At 43.0% G+C, this 18666-nt stretch overlaps 1 protein-coding gene across 11 annotated transcripts in view; it reads left to right on the top strand.

The window, feature by feature from the left end:
- LOC149308035 (potassium channel subfamily T member 1) overlaps nt 1-18666 on the top strand; it is a 91103-nt gene that overhangs the window by 44746 nt on the left and 27691 nt on the right. For 8 of the 11 annotated variants that reach the window (XM_089534957.1, XM_089534958.1, XM_089534956.1 and 5 more), the window contains 6 exons: nt 12634-12713; nt 16191-16287; nt 17114-17173; nt 17449-17497; nt 17944-18003; nt 18438-18512. In XM_089534957.1, coding sequence (XP_089391083.1) covers nt 12634-12713; nt 16191-16287; nt 17114-17173; nt 17449-17497; nt 17944-18003; nt 18438-18512 — 421 coding nt within the window. Of the gene's footprint in view, nt 1-9903; nt 9946-12633; nt 12714-16190; nt 16288-17113; nt 17174-17448; nt 17498-17943; nt 18004-18437; nt 18513-18666 lie in introns of all 11 variants that reach the window. The other 3 variants (XM_089534961.1, XM_089534963.1, XM_089534960.1) reach the window with 1 other exon arrangement.

The following is an 18666-nucleotide window of genomic DNA, read 5'->3' as shown; positions in this document are numbered from 1 at the left end:
TGCCTTCTTCTGGGGCTGAGAGTGTGACTTGCCCAGGATCATCCAATGGCCTCAGCCAAGCAGGGAAGGCCAAGTGGAGATTCGAACCCTGGTCCAACACTCAAACCACTACATCAAGCTGGCTCTTTACTTTTCTCTTTATTCAGCCTTGTATCTGGTAGCAACAAAGGCTCCGGCTGGAACTTCAGACCATCGGACAAACTCTGGGCAGCCAACTTGCAGACAAAATGAAGCAGCAGGCAGACTGGAATAAAATGCACGGATTTATTATGTTTTGCCAATTCTTCGGGGAGCCAGCAGTGGGTTGCCGTTCTGTTAGCTTCATTTGCGGAAAGGAACAGCTGCGGCTTGAGCCTGGGAGCCACGGGTTTCAGAGTTGCAGCTTGCGAATTTAGTGGACTGGGAAGATTCAGGCTGAGAGAGCCAATGCCTGCTGATGCCATGCCCTTTGAAAGCAACAGAAGATGATCAGTATTTAACATATCGAGTACATCCCCCCAAAAGATATAGTCTAAAATATAATTGCCAATTGGTTTCGCAAAAGCAGTCCCAAGTGCATGGTTTTAATATAAAAACCTTGATTTTTCCCATTTGATATAAGAAACACCATTTTACTATGCCACTGTATTTAATGGGATTTGAGCATTCATGGATTTTGGTATCCAGAGTGTCCTGGAACCAAATCCCAGCGGATACCGAGGGCCAACTGTATTTTAAACAATATTGACCCTTTCAGATCTGCTTTTTACTTTGTTGACTGGTTTTGGCTTAGTCTTTTAAAGTTATTGTAGTTATTGATAATATTTTAAATGCCCTGGGTATCTTTGGATGCATTGAAATTTAGATTTGGATTTAATCAATTTAAATAAACACATGGAATTCAGTAGCAATATGCATTCTGAGCATATATTTCTATATCTTTCTCTTTTTAAATAACTGTGGAATACTTCCTTTGGCGAGGAGTTTTCCAACCAAGGTGCCACTGTAGACATATCCCTATTACCAACCTAACCTTGCAAGGTGTTGAGACATGCAACAAATGCCTATGCTGAGGACCTCAGATTTTGGGCACACTCATACAGAAAGAGGGGTCTTTGAGATACCCTGGCCCCACATTATTTAGGACTTCGTGAGCCAAAACCAGCACCTTGAATGGAGTTTGCAACCATACTGGAAGCCAGTGCAGTTCTAGTAAGACTGGCGTTATGTGGTCTCCAAAATGCACACCTGACACCAGTCTGGCGGCTGCGTTTTGAACTAGCTGCAGCTTCCAAGGGCAGCCCACTTAAGACTGCATTATAGTAATCTAACTGGGAGGTAGCTAAGGCTTGAACCACTCTGGCCTTCATCAGAAACTGATGAACCAGCCAAAGTTGGGCATAGACACTTCTGGCCACTGCAGCAACCTGGCCTTCCAAGAGCACTTCCAAGGTATGATCTTTGAGAAAGAGAGCAATCTCATCCAGAACAGGCTGAGATCCCAACCCCAGGTTGGATTTCCTATTGACCAACAGCACTTCCATCTTGTCTCTATTGAGCCTCAGTTTATGAAACCCTATCTAGTCTTTCACGCCATCCAGACCATGATTCAGGACCTCCACAGCCTCTTCGGCATCAGTTGCAAAAGAGGGATAGAGCTGGCTGGGTCTTTGAATATACGAAAATGGAAACAAGGGCTAGAAGATTTGAAAACCTGATACGGCAACCTTCAAAGCAGCACGAACCTGTTGGGAAGATAAGGCGCTTTTCATAATTCAATTAAATTCCCATTTCCCTTTGTTGCAGCTAGAGGTTCCTAGGGATTTTGGAAAAGTCTAGCCTTTGGCTTCAGTCGGATAAGCTGCGAGATAAGTAAAAATGGAGATGACAAGAAGCAGAGAAGGCGGGTGGCATTTTGGGCAGGGATTTGCAGTCATTATTTTTTTAAACACGTTGCTGTTGTTATTTGTGAGAAAATTTCCTTTGACTTATGGTGACCCTATAAAGGAGAGACCAACAAATCTGCTCAGGTCTTGCAAGGTCAGGGCTGAAGTCTTTCTCTATTCCTACTGCTTTCCATTTTATAGAGCATTATTGCCATTTCTGGTGGATCATGTCATTTCATATGAGCAAAGTATATGTTCAAAGTAGTTATTTTGGTGTCTAGGGAGAGTTCGGGTTCAGTTTGCTCTTGTTGTTGTTGTTTCCGACTTACGCTATAACATGTCCTGGCTTTTAATTTTGCTTTTGCAAAGCTGTCTGGATGAAAGCAAAGGTACAAAAAGCTCTTCTTTTTTATTCCATCTTAACAACCACAGAGTAAAGAAAAGCCTGCCCTACATTTGTGGTCACTTCTTTCCAGAATAAATGGGAGACATTGTTCTTTGGGGTTTTGTTTTTGTTTTACCACTGCTTTCCTTTCTGCAATGCATTTGCAAAAAATAATAATATTTCTTTGCATTCACAATAAAACACTCTTTTAGGGGTAAAATATCAAATGCAAAGGGCTCTTAGGAATTTGGGTTCTTTGAAGATCACACTCCTTTCCAAAAATTGCTTTTTGAACTTGGCTTTTCGCTTTCAGAAGCAGTTACCGATGTCCATTAGGAACCATTTCAGGGGCAAAGACGCCTTTCATCTATCCAACGGTCTGTTTTCAACAGAGATTTTTCTCCAAGCTCCTGGCTTGATATTGATTTAATTCTTTGATAAAACAATCTAACCATGCAGCAATTTATCATCATGTGTAAAATCTAGGGACGCCTTCCTTTCCCTTATTCCCCACACTTTATATTTCTAGGAAAGAGCTTTTGGGGGCATTTTGGGTCATTTAGCAGTTGGGGGACAAAACGTCATGTAAAATCTATTATTGATGGGCCAGCAATAAGAATATTCTGGTTGCGTTTCACTTCTGGTTGTGGCTGTCACTGGATCCAGCACCATTAAAGTTTGGACTAAAACTCAGAATAGATTTCCCAGCCCACTGCCCTGAATCCAATGCTGTTGTATCCAAATACCTGGCTGTTAGCATTTGGTTTGTCCCCAGTCTTGTTTTTATCAACAAGATGCCCTCGGGTCTTTGTTTGAGCGCCTTCCTACTTGGCATTCTGCAGAGCTCAGGGCCGTGGGCAGCCTGCCAGTCTGTGAAACACAGCCTTTGCTGGAAACAAGATTACAGAGATGTAATGGCCAATCCACCTCTTTCCGTCCCACCTTTCCTCCGCACCCCTTGCTGTCAAGGTGGCAGTTTTCAATTTGGGCATCTCCTCCCATAAACTATTTGAGCAGTCTATATTTCATGCACGCACACATACTCAAGCCTTGCATAATGGCTCTGAATCTGTCGGCTGCTTTTTAATTTTCATTCATCGCTTTGCTGCTGGGGAATCCCCCGTGGCTGAATTAGGCTTTAATAACTCAAAATGGTGGCTGGAGTGCGCTGTGTTCAGAGAATCACTTAATAGGTCTCTGGATTTGCTAGATTTTGATGGAGAGAGCTTTGGACTAGCTGTGCAAGGCAGTTTTGGAATCCAAAGAAATGCTCCGCCGTCCAACAAAAGGAGGTAATTTTTTCACATGTTTAATCTTGCAAGCATGGTACAATGATCTGAGCATTCAACTAGGACACTGGGAAACCAGGGTTTGAATCCTGGCTTGGCCATGGAAACCCATTGGGTGATCTTAGGCAAGTCACATTCTCTCAACCTCAGGAACTTGCCAAGGAAACCCTATGGCCTTAGGGTCACCATAGGATGGAAATGGGTTGAACGCATACAACAACAACAAATACAAGAAACATGAACATGAACCGGATATAGACTTATTTGTATATTCCCAGTGACAGTGCATGGCTGCTATCCATTATCCCCTCAGTGTAGCATAAATAGGCTCACATATTGGAATAGCAACACTGTGCAACACATGACAATTGCTAGATGCCATTCTGCAATGAACGGAACGCGATGTACAACCGCAGTGCAAAGATGTAGGCGGCGCAACTGCAGTGCAAAGGCTAGATTACAAAACCAGAATGCAGAGTACAGGATGCAATGCACAATATATGATATAGTGCAAAGTACAATATAGGCTGCACAGCCACAACACTTAATACACAACATGCGATTTGCAAAAGGCAAGGCACAACTGAGCATGCTGTCTACACAACTCCACCTCTGCCACTATAAACACAATAGATTTTAAAAACATGCCTCTGAGGAAGTAGGCTCTGTTCTACGAAAACTCATGCTACCAACAGTCTCAAAGGTGCTACATGTCCCCTTTGTACACTTATTAGTCATGCGTGTGTAACTAGTAGCCAATGTAGAATACTGGTGCATATTTTTGAGTGCATGTGAATCATAAAACCAGACTGCAGCCTTTGGAGAAGTGTAAAATCTGATGGGTAGCTATGTTCTGATTTTTGTGTTAATTTTGGAGGTATGGATTGGCTCCATTTGTACTGGAGTCCACCAAAACTGCATTTCTCAGACATCCCTATTTGCCATGTTAGTCCCCAAACTCTGCATCTACACTTTAGAAATAATGGGGTTTGACACCACTTTAAGTGCTGGGGTTCTGTCTTATGAAACCCTGGGGTTTGTTGTTTTGCAAGGTCTTTGGCCTTCTCTGCCAAAGAGTGCGATGAGCCAGCATGGCACAGTGTTTGAGTGATAGACTCTGGAGACCAGGGTTCGAATTCCGGTTCGGCCTTGTAAACCCACTGGATGACCTTGGGCAAGTCACACTCTCTCAGCCTCAGGGGAAGGCCATGGCAAACCTCCTCCGAACAAATCTTGCCATGAAAACCCCATGATAGGATCGCCATAAGTTAGAAACGACTTGAACAACGCAACAATAACAACAAGCTGCAGTGTGAATGCAACTCCCCAAATTACAAATCCCAGGGTTCTGTGGCAGTTGAAGTAGTGTCAAACTGCTTTATTTCTACAGTTCAGACGCACCCTCGGATTCCAGTTTCCATTCCTGGAGCGTCGTTTTGACAGAGTGGAAGCAATGCTAGGTGAGAAGAGCTGGTTATCACACTGGGAGGATGCCAGAAACTGTCAGATTGACTGTTAGATTCTTGCTAACGCTGCAAATGATGACCAGCATGTCTTGGAGAACTGTTTCTTGTGGCAGAACGTTAGGCGACGGAGTGAACATTTAATGAACGCTCCCTTATTTCAATGTTTTTGGTTACCATTTTGTCTCTTTTGGCTCAGTCCAAGCACTTGGTGTTCCTCTTTCAAGCCCCAAGGCTGTGATGCTGAGCTACTTTCCTGGGATGAGCGAGGATCTCATTTGGCTCGGCCCTTTTGGGTAAACCAAACAGAATGATTTGTGCTTCCTGGATCCATATGCAGATTGGAAGGCAAACAGTAAATTAGTTCAAATCCCCAGAAGGGATGTAACTGAGAAGCATAGCAAGTGCTTTGCTTGTGGAAGGTCCCCCAGGATCCAACTCTTGGCATCTTTCGTTTAATAAAAGGTTTCAGATAGCAAGGCGGGGAAACAACATGGAGATCTGGTGCGATCTTGGCCAAACTGAGGTTCAGAAAGGTTTCTTTGTGTCTAGTGTGTTGCTTCTTTTATCTTCTGGATTTGTTGTTGTGTGCCTTCAAGTCTCCTGCCAACTTGCTGCAATCGCATCAATTTCATAGGGTTTTCTTAGGCAAGATGGTTTCGCCAGTTCCTTCCTCTTGAATATAGCTGAGAGTATCTGGTATTTGTTGATGGTCCCACATCCAAGTACTAGCCAGAGTGGACCCTGCTTAGCTGTCAGGATTGGATGAGACCTGGTTGTTATTGTTGTTGTTGTTGCTGTTGTCATTGTATGACTCCAAGTCGTTTTTTACTTATGGCGATCATAAAGTGAACCAATCATAGGGTTTCTTCAGAGAGTGGGTTTGCCATTGCCATCCCATGAAGCTGAGAGAGTGTGACTTGCCCAAGTGAGGTTTGTTTTAATGCTTGAGTGGAGATTTGAACCCTGGCCCTCAATCAGGATCTGGTGCTTTCATACAGTTCATTAAACAACTAAGAAAACATCTTCAACAACCACCACAACACTTGATGGCAGCAGTTATACTTATTACAGGAAAGGTAGTGTATCAACATTATGCCATTATATCAGTTTCCTTCCACTTTAACTATCATGGCTCCATCCTAGAGAATCCTGGGATTTGTAGTTTGGGGAGGTACATAGAGCCCCAAAACATAAAGGTATTGAGTTAAATCCAGTTGTTGACCCCAGCTGAAACAGAACCAATCCACGGGAATGTATTTTTTGAACACTTAATGTAAGTTTTATTAATGCAGTTGGTCTACTCTAGTTGGATTTAGCCCATTCTTAATACTCAGGCCATCATATATATTTTTTTCTCTGAGGATGCATGACTTAATGAAGAGCATTAATGAATATATATATATATATATATATATATATATATATATTCCATGGGGTTGCATGACTTAATGAAGAGCATTGACTGGACAAAATAACATACACACAAGTAATAAAAGGTAAATCCATCTGTTCGGTCAAGTCTTGCTGTTGCAATGTTCTCCGGAGCTCTTTGTACCGTTGCTTGAGGCTGTTGAATCCATCAAGCAAATACATTCCCATCTGTTTCAATTCCATTTATTTCTCTGGCCTGCGAGAGGGAGCTTTCTTGGCAGAGCTTTTGGACTTAGTTTGATGCATAGGAACATGTAGCTCTGGTCATAGATGAAATCTGGACACGTATTTGATTAAATAGCCCTGGGGAAGAAGTATGGCATCGGAAGGGATCTCAGAGCAAATATAGTCCAACCCTCTTCGCTGAATGCAGGATCTTCAGTTCAGGATCCCTGAGATGTCCTGCTAATTGAAAGTTAAATGGTTGTCGTTGCATACCTTCAAGCCATTTCCAACTGACGGCGACCCTACCATGGGATTTTCTTGGTAGGATTGTTTCAGAAGAGGTGCACCATTGCCTTCCCCTGAGGCTGAGAGTGTGTGACTTGCCCCGTTCATGGCCGAACGGGGAATTGAATCCTGGTCTCTGGAGTTGAAGACCAATACTCAAACCACTAAACCACACTAGTCCCTTTTGTGCATCATCCGATTAAATGTTGGCTCTAGGGCACCTGAGTTCTCCGGCGTTTCTCTTTGGCAAGGTTTTCTGTTTATTTTTCCGAATGCCCCTGAGATTTGTTGTGTGTGTGTTTCAAAACTAGCTTTCAGCAAGTTGTTGATCAATGCACGATTCATCTCTGGAGCAACAAAGAAAGACATGGCAGCCCTTGTTGATCCGAACCATTTTTTATGCCCAAGTTATAACTCTCTGCCGGAGCTGTCAATGCAAAAACAACAACGGAACAGAAGCAACACAAAAGCAATGTTTGCTTAGAGATGTAGTTCCTGAGCCCACTAAATGAAATCTGCAAAGATCTCTGCAAAGCCTCTTGGTATGCAATGAGGTGTCATTTTTGGAGCGTTGGATTAGGACTCTGGGAGACTGGGGTTCGAATCCCTACTTAGCCATGAAAACCCACTGGATGACCTTGGTGAGTCACACTCTCTCAGCCTCAGGTTAGGTTTGTCTTAGTGTCACCATGAGTCGGAAACGACCTGAAGGCACACAACAACAGCAGTCACACTCTCTCAGCTTCATGGGAAGGCAATGACAAACCACATTGGAACAAATCATGTCAAGAAAAACCCATGATAGGGTTGCCGTAAGTTGGAAATGACTTGAAGGTATGCAACAACATGCCTCACCAAACTACAGACCGATGCCTCACGAAACTACAAATCCCAGAATCCCATAGCTTTGAAGTTAAAGCAGTGTCCAACAGAATTAATTTTTCAGTGAGGCAGCAGCTAAAGTATGCTTTCCCCCAACCCTGGCACTTTCTTCGGAGCATTTGTAGTTTTGTGAGCCATTTAGCCTTCCGTATCAGAGAGCTTTGGTGGCCCACCAAACTACAAAACACAAAATTCCATTGCATTGAGCCATGAAAGTTAAAGTGGTGTCAAACTGCATTAATTCTGCAGTGCGGCAGGGGTCAAAGTATGCTTTCTTCCCAGTCCTGGGAGACTCTTCTAGACTCCTGTTATTTTTTTTTGGACGCTGATTTATACAACATCAGTAGATGTGTCAGGATAATAAATCCTAATGGCTTTTAATGAATCGACAAGGCTGGCTAATGGCGCTCCAGCAATCGTGGGAACAAAGCCATAATTAAAGCTGTGGATCTTGTTTCATTTCCTCCTCTGTCACTTTTCTGCTTGAGCCCGAAGCCTTGGATTTCAATACCTTCGAACCACGGGGAGAATATTTTCCATCGTCAGAGGAAGGAGGTTGCATGCCTAAGAACGAAGGAAAACAAACAGGGAGAAAACATTTTTCCCCAGTTTGATAAAGTGAATAGATCCTACAGGATCCAAGCATCTTCTAGGATCCCCCCATGGTGATCAAGGGGTACATTCCCAGGCTTATAGATCGAGAGAGAACCAACATGGCATAGTGGTTTGAGCATTGCACTATGACTCTTTAGGCCAGGGTTCGACACCCTGCCCAGCCATGGAAAACCATTGGGTGACCTTGGGCAAGTCACACTGTCTCAGCCTCAAGGGATGGCAATTCTGATGAAACTTGCCAGGAAAACCCCATGTTGGGTTCGCCATGAGTCGGAAATGACTTGAAGGCACACAACAACAACAACAACAACAACAACAACAACAACATAGATCTAGCGAGGACCATCCCAGGCTGTGGTTTCTACTACTACAAGGCAGGGAAAACGATAAACTATAGGTTATGGCTGATGTATAGAGACATTATAGAAATATTTCTTTGTATCTCTGCATTCACCGTTCATTTCTTGTGAGATGCGCCACTCCAGTTTTCTGTTGTTGCACGCAGTGTTTAAGCAGCTGCTTCTGGGGTGACTCTAAGGAGGTTGTCTGAAATGGTTTCTCCTTCTTATTGATATTTATTTATGTAACTTGTATCCAGATTTTCTCCCATCTTGGGATCCGTGGCAGTTTGATGATAGGCTTGATGGAAGCAAATGCTGCGCTTCCACTTTGGCAAATATGCAGTACATATATGTGGCTATTTTCAATGGAATATTTCCGACGATTATATGTCTCTCTTAGACATCCATTTGCCATCAACTCGCTTCCTGTCTCTGTATCCTTACTCCTCACTCATTCTTCCTTTTTCTCTGTGTCTCACTCTCCTTTCCCTTCATAGATCAATTATGTAAAATATAACAACCCCCATCATCCCTAGACATGAGGTGCATTGGGACTTGTCCTCCTCCTATGCATCTGGACCAGGTTGAGTTCTGATGTCAACAAAATGAATATGGCATAATGAACCAACAACTCTTCCCCATCCTTGTAAAACAGTGATTCCCAAACTTTGAACCTCCAGATGTTTTGGACTCCAGTTCCCAGAATGTCTGACTGTTGGCCAATTTGGACTTCGACTCTGGAGACCAGGATTCAATTCCTTGTTCAGCCATAAAACCCACTGGCCAGATCACTAGGGACTTCTGGGAGTTGAAGTCCAAAACACTTAGAGGACTTAAAGTTTGGAAGTTATTGCTCTAGTGCAATGGTTCCCAAATTTTGGTCTTCCAGGTGTTTTGGACTTCAACACCTAGAAGCTTGACCAACTTGTCATCACATCTGAAGAAGCAAAGTTGGGGAATCATTGTGATCTGAATACACATTTGTTGTCGAATGTACAAAGCAATTCCATCGATGTCTACTCAGAAGGTGGAAACTTCTGGTGCCCTCCAAAGCTCATGGGTTTTATTTTTTGGCACTCTTCTTTCTGTCCTGTCCCACTTGTGATGTCCAACAACCTTCTCAATGTTTTGTTGGTGTGTGTCTGACTTCCTAATGCTCCTTGTGCCCTGTGTCTTTAGGCCACATACGGAAGATTTCAGCATGGATTCTTCCCTCTCACAGTAAGTTAGCTTCCCATTGCATGCCGGCCAAGATGGCATTGCTCCTCCATTTTGGTGAACTCGTTTTACTTCTGCACCGCTCAGCATTATGGAGACATTTTTAATTTGTGTATATGTGTAAATGCAAGAGAGGGAACATGCCGAAGTGGGTTTCCATGGCCGTGAATTATTTTAATGTGATATAATAAGGGTGAGAGGGGTTGAGTTTGAGAACGTCTCACTAGATGTACGCATCCGTTGCCTGCAAAAAATCCTTCTTATCTAGTGGTATGTTTACATTTTGATCGTAACTGATGAGCCCTTTCTTGGATGCGTTGCATAAAACAGAAGTGCCACTTCTTTTTAATTATCTTATTTTAATAAAAAAACAAATGCTGCCATTAGCAAGAATAAGAATGATTTATCTTCCGAGGATGCCAACAGGAAAATAAAAGCATTGGACCAAGTCCTCAGTCATTGTGATGACTTTGGAAGGCTCTCCCGCTGATGGGACGTTTTCTCATTAGCCACATTTGCAACATTTGGCGCAAAGGAGGGGTAGGGAGGCTTGAAAGCGTGGGAGTTTTGTGGGATGTAATTCTTTGCTAATTTTGTTGTCAGTGTAAGCAACAAATAATCTGAGTCCTCCTGGATAACTGCCAAGGTTCACGAGAGGCTCCTGTGGCTTCTCTTTACGGATGAAGGGTGGAAACAGTTCAGCGGAGTAAGATGCAGCTGGTCTAGGCTTGGAGGGGGAATGAAATGAGGGCAATACTTCCAGATAAGGTGCACCACATTTTCTCTTCCCCTCAAAGAAAAGACCTGTTGTTTCTTCCTCCTAGCTGCTATGGACTACCATCACCAGCCTTTCCCAGATGTGGAGGGAGAGGTTTTGGACAGGGCACAAGGGGCAAGGGAATAGCCCACGTGTCTCATCCCAAAAGTGTCACGTGTGCATTGAAGCCACATTCATGCGCGCATAAGCCACAAACAGAATGCATCCAGCCCTCCCCATTTGTGGCTTTGACTTCTGCGGATTTGATTATTAATGGATTTGATTATTGTGTTCTCTCTAGGAACCTCTTGGTCCTCCAAGGCGTCCTTATGGTCAATGTCCACCAGACGTCATGCTGGAGGATCTAGAGATTATTAAAGAGAAGGACATTTCTCTAGGCATTTGTAGGTCCTCCAGCACAATTCTCTGGTCAATGTCCAGTGGATGTTGACCACAGAGTTACTCTGGAGGACCGTGAGATTCCTAGAGAGGTGTTCTCTCAGGTAAAAAAAAAACCTTGTGGTTTTTCCACTTCCACAAGGCTACTAATCCCAGTAAATGTGGAAGGTCTACTGTACTGCCCTTCAAGTAGTTGCTGCCTACAGAAAGCTTCAGATAGCTTTAAGCTGTTGCTGAAAAAACACCTGCCTATTCTTCTACCATACTTGAAACTCTCCATGCTCCAGATTTCAGTTGTCTTTTGTACAAGAGGGCTTCTGCTTTAACCTTCTTCTTCCGTACTTGTTCCATTCAGCTCGACTGGATTCGATGCATATTACACCTTTGCCAGCTTAGGCTTTATTCCTTGTTCCACTTGGACTGGACTTTCCTAATATGGCTCCCATCGGAAGCTATCAGTGTTCCTTTGTGAAATTCGGGTAATGGCAAAATGGCGTCAAGAGCTCTTCTCAACAGACGGAGATGGTCAACCCCAGCGGTTTGCCCATAAAGCTTTTCACTTGCAAGAGGACACCTCTTGCTACTCTCTGTTGTTATTTGTTGTCAGGTCATTCACCATTCATGGTGAATGAGAGACCTCCAAGAACATCAGCTGCCCTGCTCAGGTCCTGAAACTCCTGCAAACTCATGTCCATGGCTTTCTTGATCCACTCAATCCACAAATAGTGTGGTCTCCTTCTTTTCCAACTGTCTTCCACTTTGCCAAACATCTGTAATATTTTCCAAGGAGTCCCGTCTTCTCATGATACGTCCAAATTAGGACAGTTCAGTTTAGTTATCTTCTAATGAGAATTTAGGCTTGACTTGCTCTCTGACCCATTCATTTGTCTTTTACTAGTCCATCATATTTGTAGACCTCTTCTTCAGCATTTCAAATGAACTGATTTTCTCCCTGTATGCTTTCTATACTGTCCAGTTTTGAAACCGAGATGCCGAAATCTCTGCAGGGATGAGTGAGGATATGCTCTTTTCCGAGAAGAACTTTACCAACAATGTGTAGTTTCTTTTTCAGAACAGGAAGAAATGGAGATGTTTGAAGTGTGACTGTGGTAGAAAGTAATCCAACCAGAGGTCTTTGAGGGTTTAGATCTTCAAATCTGAGCTAGTATCCTTGTGAATCCAGCCATGTATGGGCTCCTGAATTGGGGTTGCCACTTCTTTTTTCCAGAGCCTCCTTATTGTGAATACATGGCAAGCGGGGACAACAATTTTCCTCGATAGTGGCAATAGCTGCCATGATCAGATTTCGCTTGTCCAGATGAAGTAGAATTTTCCTGATAAGGTCTTAGTCAAAATGCATGAATTTCTTCATCGGTGAGACATAAAGAACTGGAGTTTTATTTATTTTTAAGAACGTAAGACAAAGTGAAACAGAGAATCACTCATCCCTATTACAAGCCCACACTATAGCTGCGATAATGCGGTTGTGAATGACTCTTGAGTAATTCGGTCTTCATTGCTTTCTCTCCCGGCAGGGTCCAAGTGGAGTTTTATGTGAACGAAAACACATTTAAGGAGCGCCTGAAGCTATTCTTCATCAAAAACCAAAGATCAAGTAAGTGTTTGCGCTGACAGGCTCCACACATCTCTCTTTCTCTCTGTAGTTATTTACAAGAAGCCGACTGTGCCAGACAGACAGCCTCACAGGGTGGGATGAGCAAGTGTGGAGGACCCCAAAATGTGATGGAAAGCCCCCCAAATACACCCCAAAAGGGCATCTTGAAGTAAAACAAATTGGTTTTCTTTTTTGTTGTGTGCTTTCAAGTCATTTCCGACTTATGGTGATCCTACTTAGCAACAGGTTTTGTTGACTTTGCGTTCGGATTAATGTCACGTTATTTCTCATTGATGCAAATGTCGTCTGAAAGACTATCTGCTTTTGTGGGTTATTACTAATTTCTGTTTGGATTAACCCCAAACATCAGGTGAAAACGGCGGGGGGGGGGGGGCGTCACTTTAAATCAAGTTTCTGTATGGGATCTGTCCTGTCCGATAAATTCTTAGCAAGGATTGCAACCCTTCTATGTTCATAGTAGTTGCTGGCTGGCTTCCTTCAAGCTTTATGCTTTTCCTTGTGCGTTCTGTGCATTGTGTTCATTGGGTTATGTTCCAGAGCCCAGGAGTAGTGCATCTGTTTTTGCATGCAAGTTCAGTCCCCAGCATCTCCAAGTTTGGAAACTTGGAGATCCACTCCTAGTTAATACTGGCAATACTGAAGGTGATGGATTAATGTTGTGACATTATGAAGGAGCATCTTATGTCCCCAGCCTTTTGTTCAGAAAACATGAGAACAAGGGTCTTTATTTGGAAGGGCAGCCCTTCGGAGACAGGACGCGTTCTTTGCATGCAGAAGGTCTCCAACCATCTCCAAGAAGCAATAAAGGAACTGCTACCTGGAGATGGTCGGGGACCTTCTGCTTCCAAGGAATGCATACTATCACTGAAAGCAAAAGGAATTAGTTGTGTCTTTAAAGCAATATAAAGGCACAACTTAGGGCGGAAAAACGAAAAGCACAGATATAGGATGGAGGACACCTGGCTGAATGAAACTACGTGTGTCCAAAGGAGGGCGACTAAAATGGTGAAAGGTCTGGAAACCTTGCCTTATGAGGAACGACTCAGGGAGCTGGGGATGTTTAGCCTGGAGAAGAGAAGATTAAGAGGTGATATGATAGCCCTGTTCAAATATTTGAAGGGATGTCATATTGAGGAGGGAGCAAGCTTGTTTTCTGCTGCTCCAGAGATTAGAACATGGAACAATGGATGCAAGCTACAGGAAGAGATTCCACCTCAACATTAGGAGGAACTTCCTGAGAGTAAGGGCTGTTCGACAGTGGAACAAACTCCCCCGGAGTGTAGTGGAGTCTCCTTCCTTGGAGGTCTTCAAGCAGAGGCTGGATGGCCATCTGTCGGGGATGCTTTGATTGTGATTTCCTGCATGGCAGGGGGTTGGACTGGATGGCCCCTGTGGTCTCTTCCAACTCTATGATTCTATCTATCTATCTATCTATCTATCTATCTATCTATCTATCTATCTATCTATCATTTTTTTTGTTCCATATCCCACCATGGGCAAAGTTGGCGATCAGCTGGATTCATGTTGTTGTTTTGTAACAGCCGGTGGAAGTAATACGGCACTTAATGTGGTGTGTGATTCATCCGTTTTCACATGCTTCTGCTTATGAACTTGAACAATCAATGGCGGTTGCTACTAAAGCCTTACTCACATAGTTGAAGGCTTTCACTTCGGCACAGCCAATCTTCTCAGGAATTGTGTTATGGCACAACACTACCATCTGCTGGCGACAAATATTCCAGCCTTGCGTTGGCCAGATCACAGATGTTTTATGCCTTGTCCAACTTTCATACCAGCTAGAAATCTTGCTTTACAAATGTGGGAGAGAATTTTTATTTCTACGTTTGGCCATTTTGGAGAGAAGATCTCTCATTTCTGGGGTCACTGAAGCTCTTTTGCAGTCTTCGTAGTTTTGGTCCTCTTGAGCCTTGCATTGGAACAAGATACATTTTGTCTTGGTGATGCATAAATTTGCACAGTTCATAGTGTGTTTCAGTTTGGTAAAAATGCCCCAAACCGTGTGTACCTTTGCAAAACGGACACAAACCTTAAAATGTACATGAACATGCTTTGATCAGTGGAGGGGAGAAGTCATGCAAAAATGCACTCATTATAAAAATGCCCATTCCTTGTAAGAATCAATTATTTAGGCCCTAAACTCTAAGTAGTATATGCATTTCTGCAGTGGGTTCATGTTCCCATGCATTCTGCTCCAGATGATCCTATAGCAACTGCATTGGCTTAGGTTGAGGATGGGAAGCATGGGACAATGTTTGGAACAAGTTGGCACACATCTTTGTGTTTGTGTGTATGTTTGTGCTTCGCGTTGTCAGTTGATTTACGGTGAATTTTGTAGGGTTTTCCTAGGTAAGGAATGCTCAGAGGTGGTTTTGCCAGTTCCTTCCTCTGAAATATAGCCTATAGCACCTAGTATTCATTGGAGGTCCCCCCTCCAAGTACTATCCGGGGCTGATATTGCTTAGCTTCCAAGATCAGATTTAAGGGTGGCACTGTTGGCCTTTTTATTTGTTTAAATATATATGTTAGGCACAGTTCAAAGCCTGGAGCAAAATTTGCAGGTTCTTTCAGCATGGGGCCAAGCCTCAAGTACATATTCAATCCAGAGAAGACAATCCCCAGGCAGGTTTGCTATAATAAGCAGCGTAAATTACTATGTGTATTCTCTTCGCTCAACAAAGTGACAGTCGGTGTTTCGGTGTTGGTTGAAAGCAGATGTTCCCTGAAAGCAATGTTTCAACTTAATGACGGAGGTGTCGCTTTTCTGGAAAGGTTAGATCTCTGTGTTCTCTCTCCTCTCTTCCTCGGTTAGGACAGCGCTTTGGATACAAAAGCCATGTTTTTTATGTGAAGAAGCTTTAAAAAGAAAATCGACCCTGCAGACGTTTGCTAGGGAGGGAAAGAATATGGGAAATTAGTTTTTTGTGGGTTTTCCAGGCTCTGTGTCCATGTTCTAGAAGAGTTTATTCCTGATGTTTATTCAGAGAAGATGCCAGCCACAGATAAATATGGCCACATAGCCTGAAAAACCCACAAAACACTATGGATGCCGGCCATGAAAGCCTTCGTCTTCACAATGTGTGAAATTGTTAGGGAAATGGCAAAAATATGTGTCGAAAAACTCTGTTGAGGAGTTTGCACCTAATGAATCCCAAATTTGCAAATTTCACAGTATTCAAAGGCTTTCACACAATGGGAAGAAAATGGCAACAATTGCTCATGGCTTCCTTCGAAAACAAACTGAGTGAACAATTAGATCTCTAGTGGAGATTGAACTATAACCAGGTTATTGTTAAGGAGAGCTGGGACTTCTTCTAAAGTCAGGCTGCTCTGGTCCACTTGAACTGTTGGGCTCCATTTTGTTGTCCTGGCATACCAGTATTTTAATGCCTCGGTGGATTTTGTTCCAACTAAATGCCTCAATAACATTTGCTACAGGTCTGAGGATACGTCTGTTCAACTTCTCCCTGAAGCTTCTTACCTGCCTTCTTTACATCGTCCGCGTCCTCCTCGATGACCCAGAACGGATAGGATGGTGAGAACCCATCTTCATATAAGATATTCCAGAGGTGTTTGGATTGCATCTTCTAACAGCCATTGCTAGCATAGCTGAAAGTGAACACTGATTCAACAACATCTGGAAGGGCAGATGTTGCCAGTCTTGCCTCTGCTGTGTCCATCTGCTTCCAACTTACTGATGTGTAATTGGGGACCCATAGGAGCTCTGACATGGGTAAAATACCTTGGGATCAGACAGTGATAGAATTAGATAAGCTAGATAAGATCACCTATTGCTTAGTCCAAAAACCATTGCAAACAAGCCAAGATGTAGTAGAACCACCATAGATATGAACTGGCTTCTCCTTATAGATGGGTCTTCCACAACCTTCTCCAGTTGCATCAGAGTTCAACTGCTATTATTCATTGAACATCCATACTGGCAACTTGGAATGGATTCACTGCCCCACTGACATCGGAGGCATAAGCTGACCATGCATTTTGTTAGCATGCAGTCGAATGTGCCATTTCCCCTCCCCTCCCTCTTCAGCCCTCTCTGACCATCACAGCTGAGCCAAATAGTCAATGTCGCCAAATGTATCTGATGCATTAAAAACAGCTGTTCTATAATAGGTCCAGCCAGATCAATGGTGAGATTAAACGCTCAATTAAACATCTTTAAACATTCTTGTTAGGGGAACTATCGCAGTTGCATGGGTGCCGTTTCTTGGCTCCTGTGTCCTATCATTGGGCGGGAGACAGTGAACCATCTTCAGTATGGATTTTTTGTTATAGCTTTGCTCAAGATGGATTTTATTTCTGAACTGTCCAATCTTTTCATTTTTTCCCCTCTTCCTCTTCAGTTGGGAATGTGAAAAACACAATTATTCAACCTTCAACCAGTCGTCTTCAGAAATCAACTGGTAAGTGGTTGTGACACTTTTGGTGGATTCATCCATGGTTGGTCTGTTTGTGGCTCAATTTATATGACTTGTAAAAATTGTCGCACTTTGTTCACTCCATGCATCTGAAGAAGTAGATGCCTTTTGCGTGCAAGCGAGAAATAAGCAAAGAATTGCTTCCTTCACTGGCAAATGTCATCTACTTTCCACTGACTACTAGATGCCTGAACTAAAATTCAAATATCAGATTCCCAAATGAAGGGTTTATTCTGTTCTCCTTCAAATGTTTTCTGCAGGGATCCCATCATATGGGTAGACCGAAACAAACCATTGTGGGCAATACAAGTAAGTGAGCGACAGAAACAAGTATATATATATATATGTGGGGGGGGGGGTAGAAAGAAAGAAAGAAAGAAAGAAAGAAAGAAAGAAAGAAAGAAAGAAAGAAAGACAGAGCTGAAATTCACAAAAGGATCCAATCACAAGTTTCAAAAGTGAGTTTTTTAAAAAATCAAAATTCAAAGGGTTCTCAACATCAGGATGTTATACCACTATTTAACATTTATAAACCTGCAGGCATTTTGACAGCATTAAAGGAAGTTTGCGCTAATGCAATGCTGCGTTAAAGACAGGTTAATGTCAGGATCGGCACTACAGTTTGAAAGCCTTTTGCGCCATCACAGTCACGGATGGCTTAAGGATAGGATAAGGACAGGAGAGTGATCCTGTCCCGATCCCGTCGCCATGTGAAAATCTCCTACAACTTTCTCCATTCCTTTCTCTCCTTCCAGGTCAGTGTAGCCATTATTAGCTTCCTGGAGACGATGCTCCTGATCTATCTCAGCTACAAGGTGAGCAGAAGGTCTGGAGGAGAGGCTGTTTGGAAAGTAGGCCTTGGCCTACAAGAGTCAAGAGTGCATTGGGATATCTACGGATGCAGGGCATCTGTTCCCTTGGGTTCAGTGGATAAGTGAAACCAAGGTTAACAGTGAACGATATATTTCCAGCAGATGTTGACCATAGAGTCTTGCTGGAGGACCTCAGATGCTTAGAGAAGTGGTCTCTGTAGGCATTTGGAGATCCTCCAGAGTGATCCTATAGTCAATGTCTCCTGGATATTGGTCATAAAGTCACACATAAAGTTGTGTCCTATGGATACGGGGGGGTCATACAATATGCCTCCTTTTTCTCAACCAAACGATGACAGGAAACATCTTCAGACCATCAATGTCATCCCGCCCTGAATGTATTGGACTACAGCTTCCATTCTCTTTTCTCTTCATAGGGAAACATTTGGGAGCAGATTTTCCGTGTATCCTTCATCCTTGAAATGATCAACACTGTGCCCTTTATTATCACAGTGAGTTTGTGTCCTTCTCACACACAAGCAGTTACGTCCATGTGTATATGCATGCATAGTTAAATAAGTAACTATTACCTATAAATAAATATAAACTCTATGAATATGTCTACTCTTGTTCAGATAACCAACAGAATGTCAGGATTATTTGCAT

Source organism: Sceloporus occidentalis, unplaced genomic scaffold (genome assembly GCF_023333645.1).
Source record: "Sceloporus occidentalis isolate IW3139 unplaced genomic scaffold, rSceOcc1.0.p SCAF_8, whole genome shotgun sequence".
Taxonomy (NCBI): domain Eukaryota; kingdom Metazoa; phylum Chordata; class Lepidosauria; order Squamata; family Phrynosomatidae; genus Sceloporus; species Sceloporus occidentalis.
The sequence above is the reverse complement of the archived record's forward strand: the minus strand, read 5'-3'. Positions and strand labels throughout refer to the sequence as shown.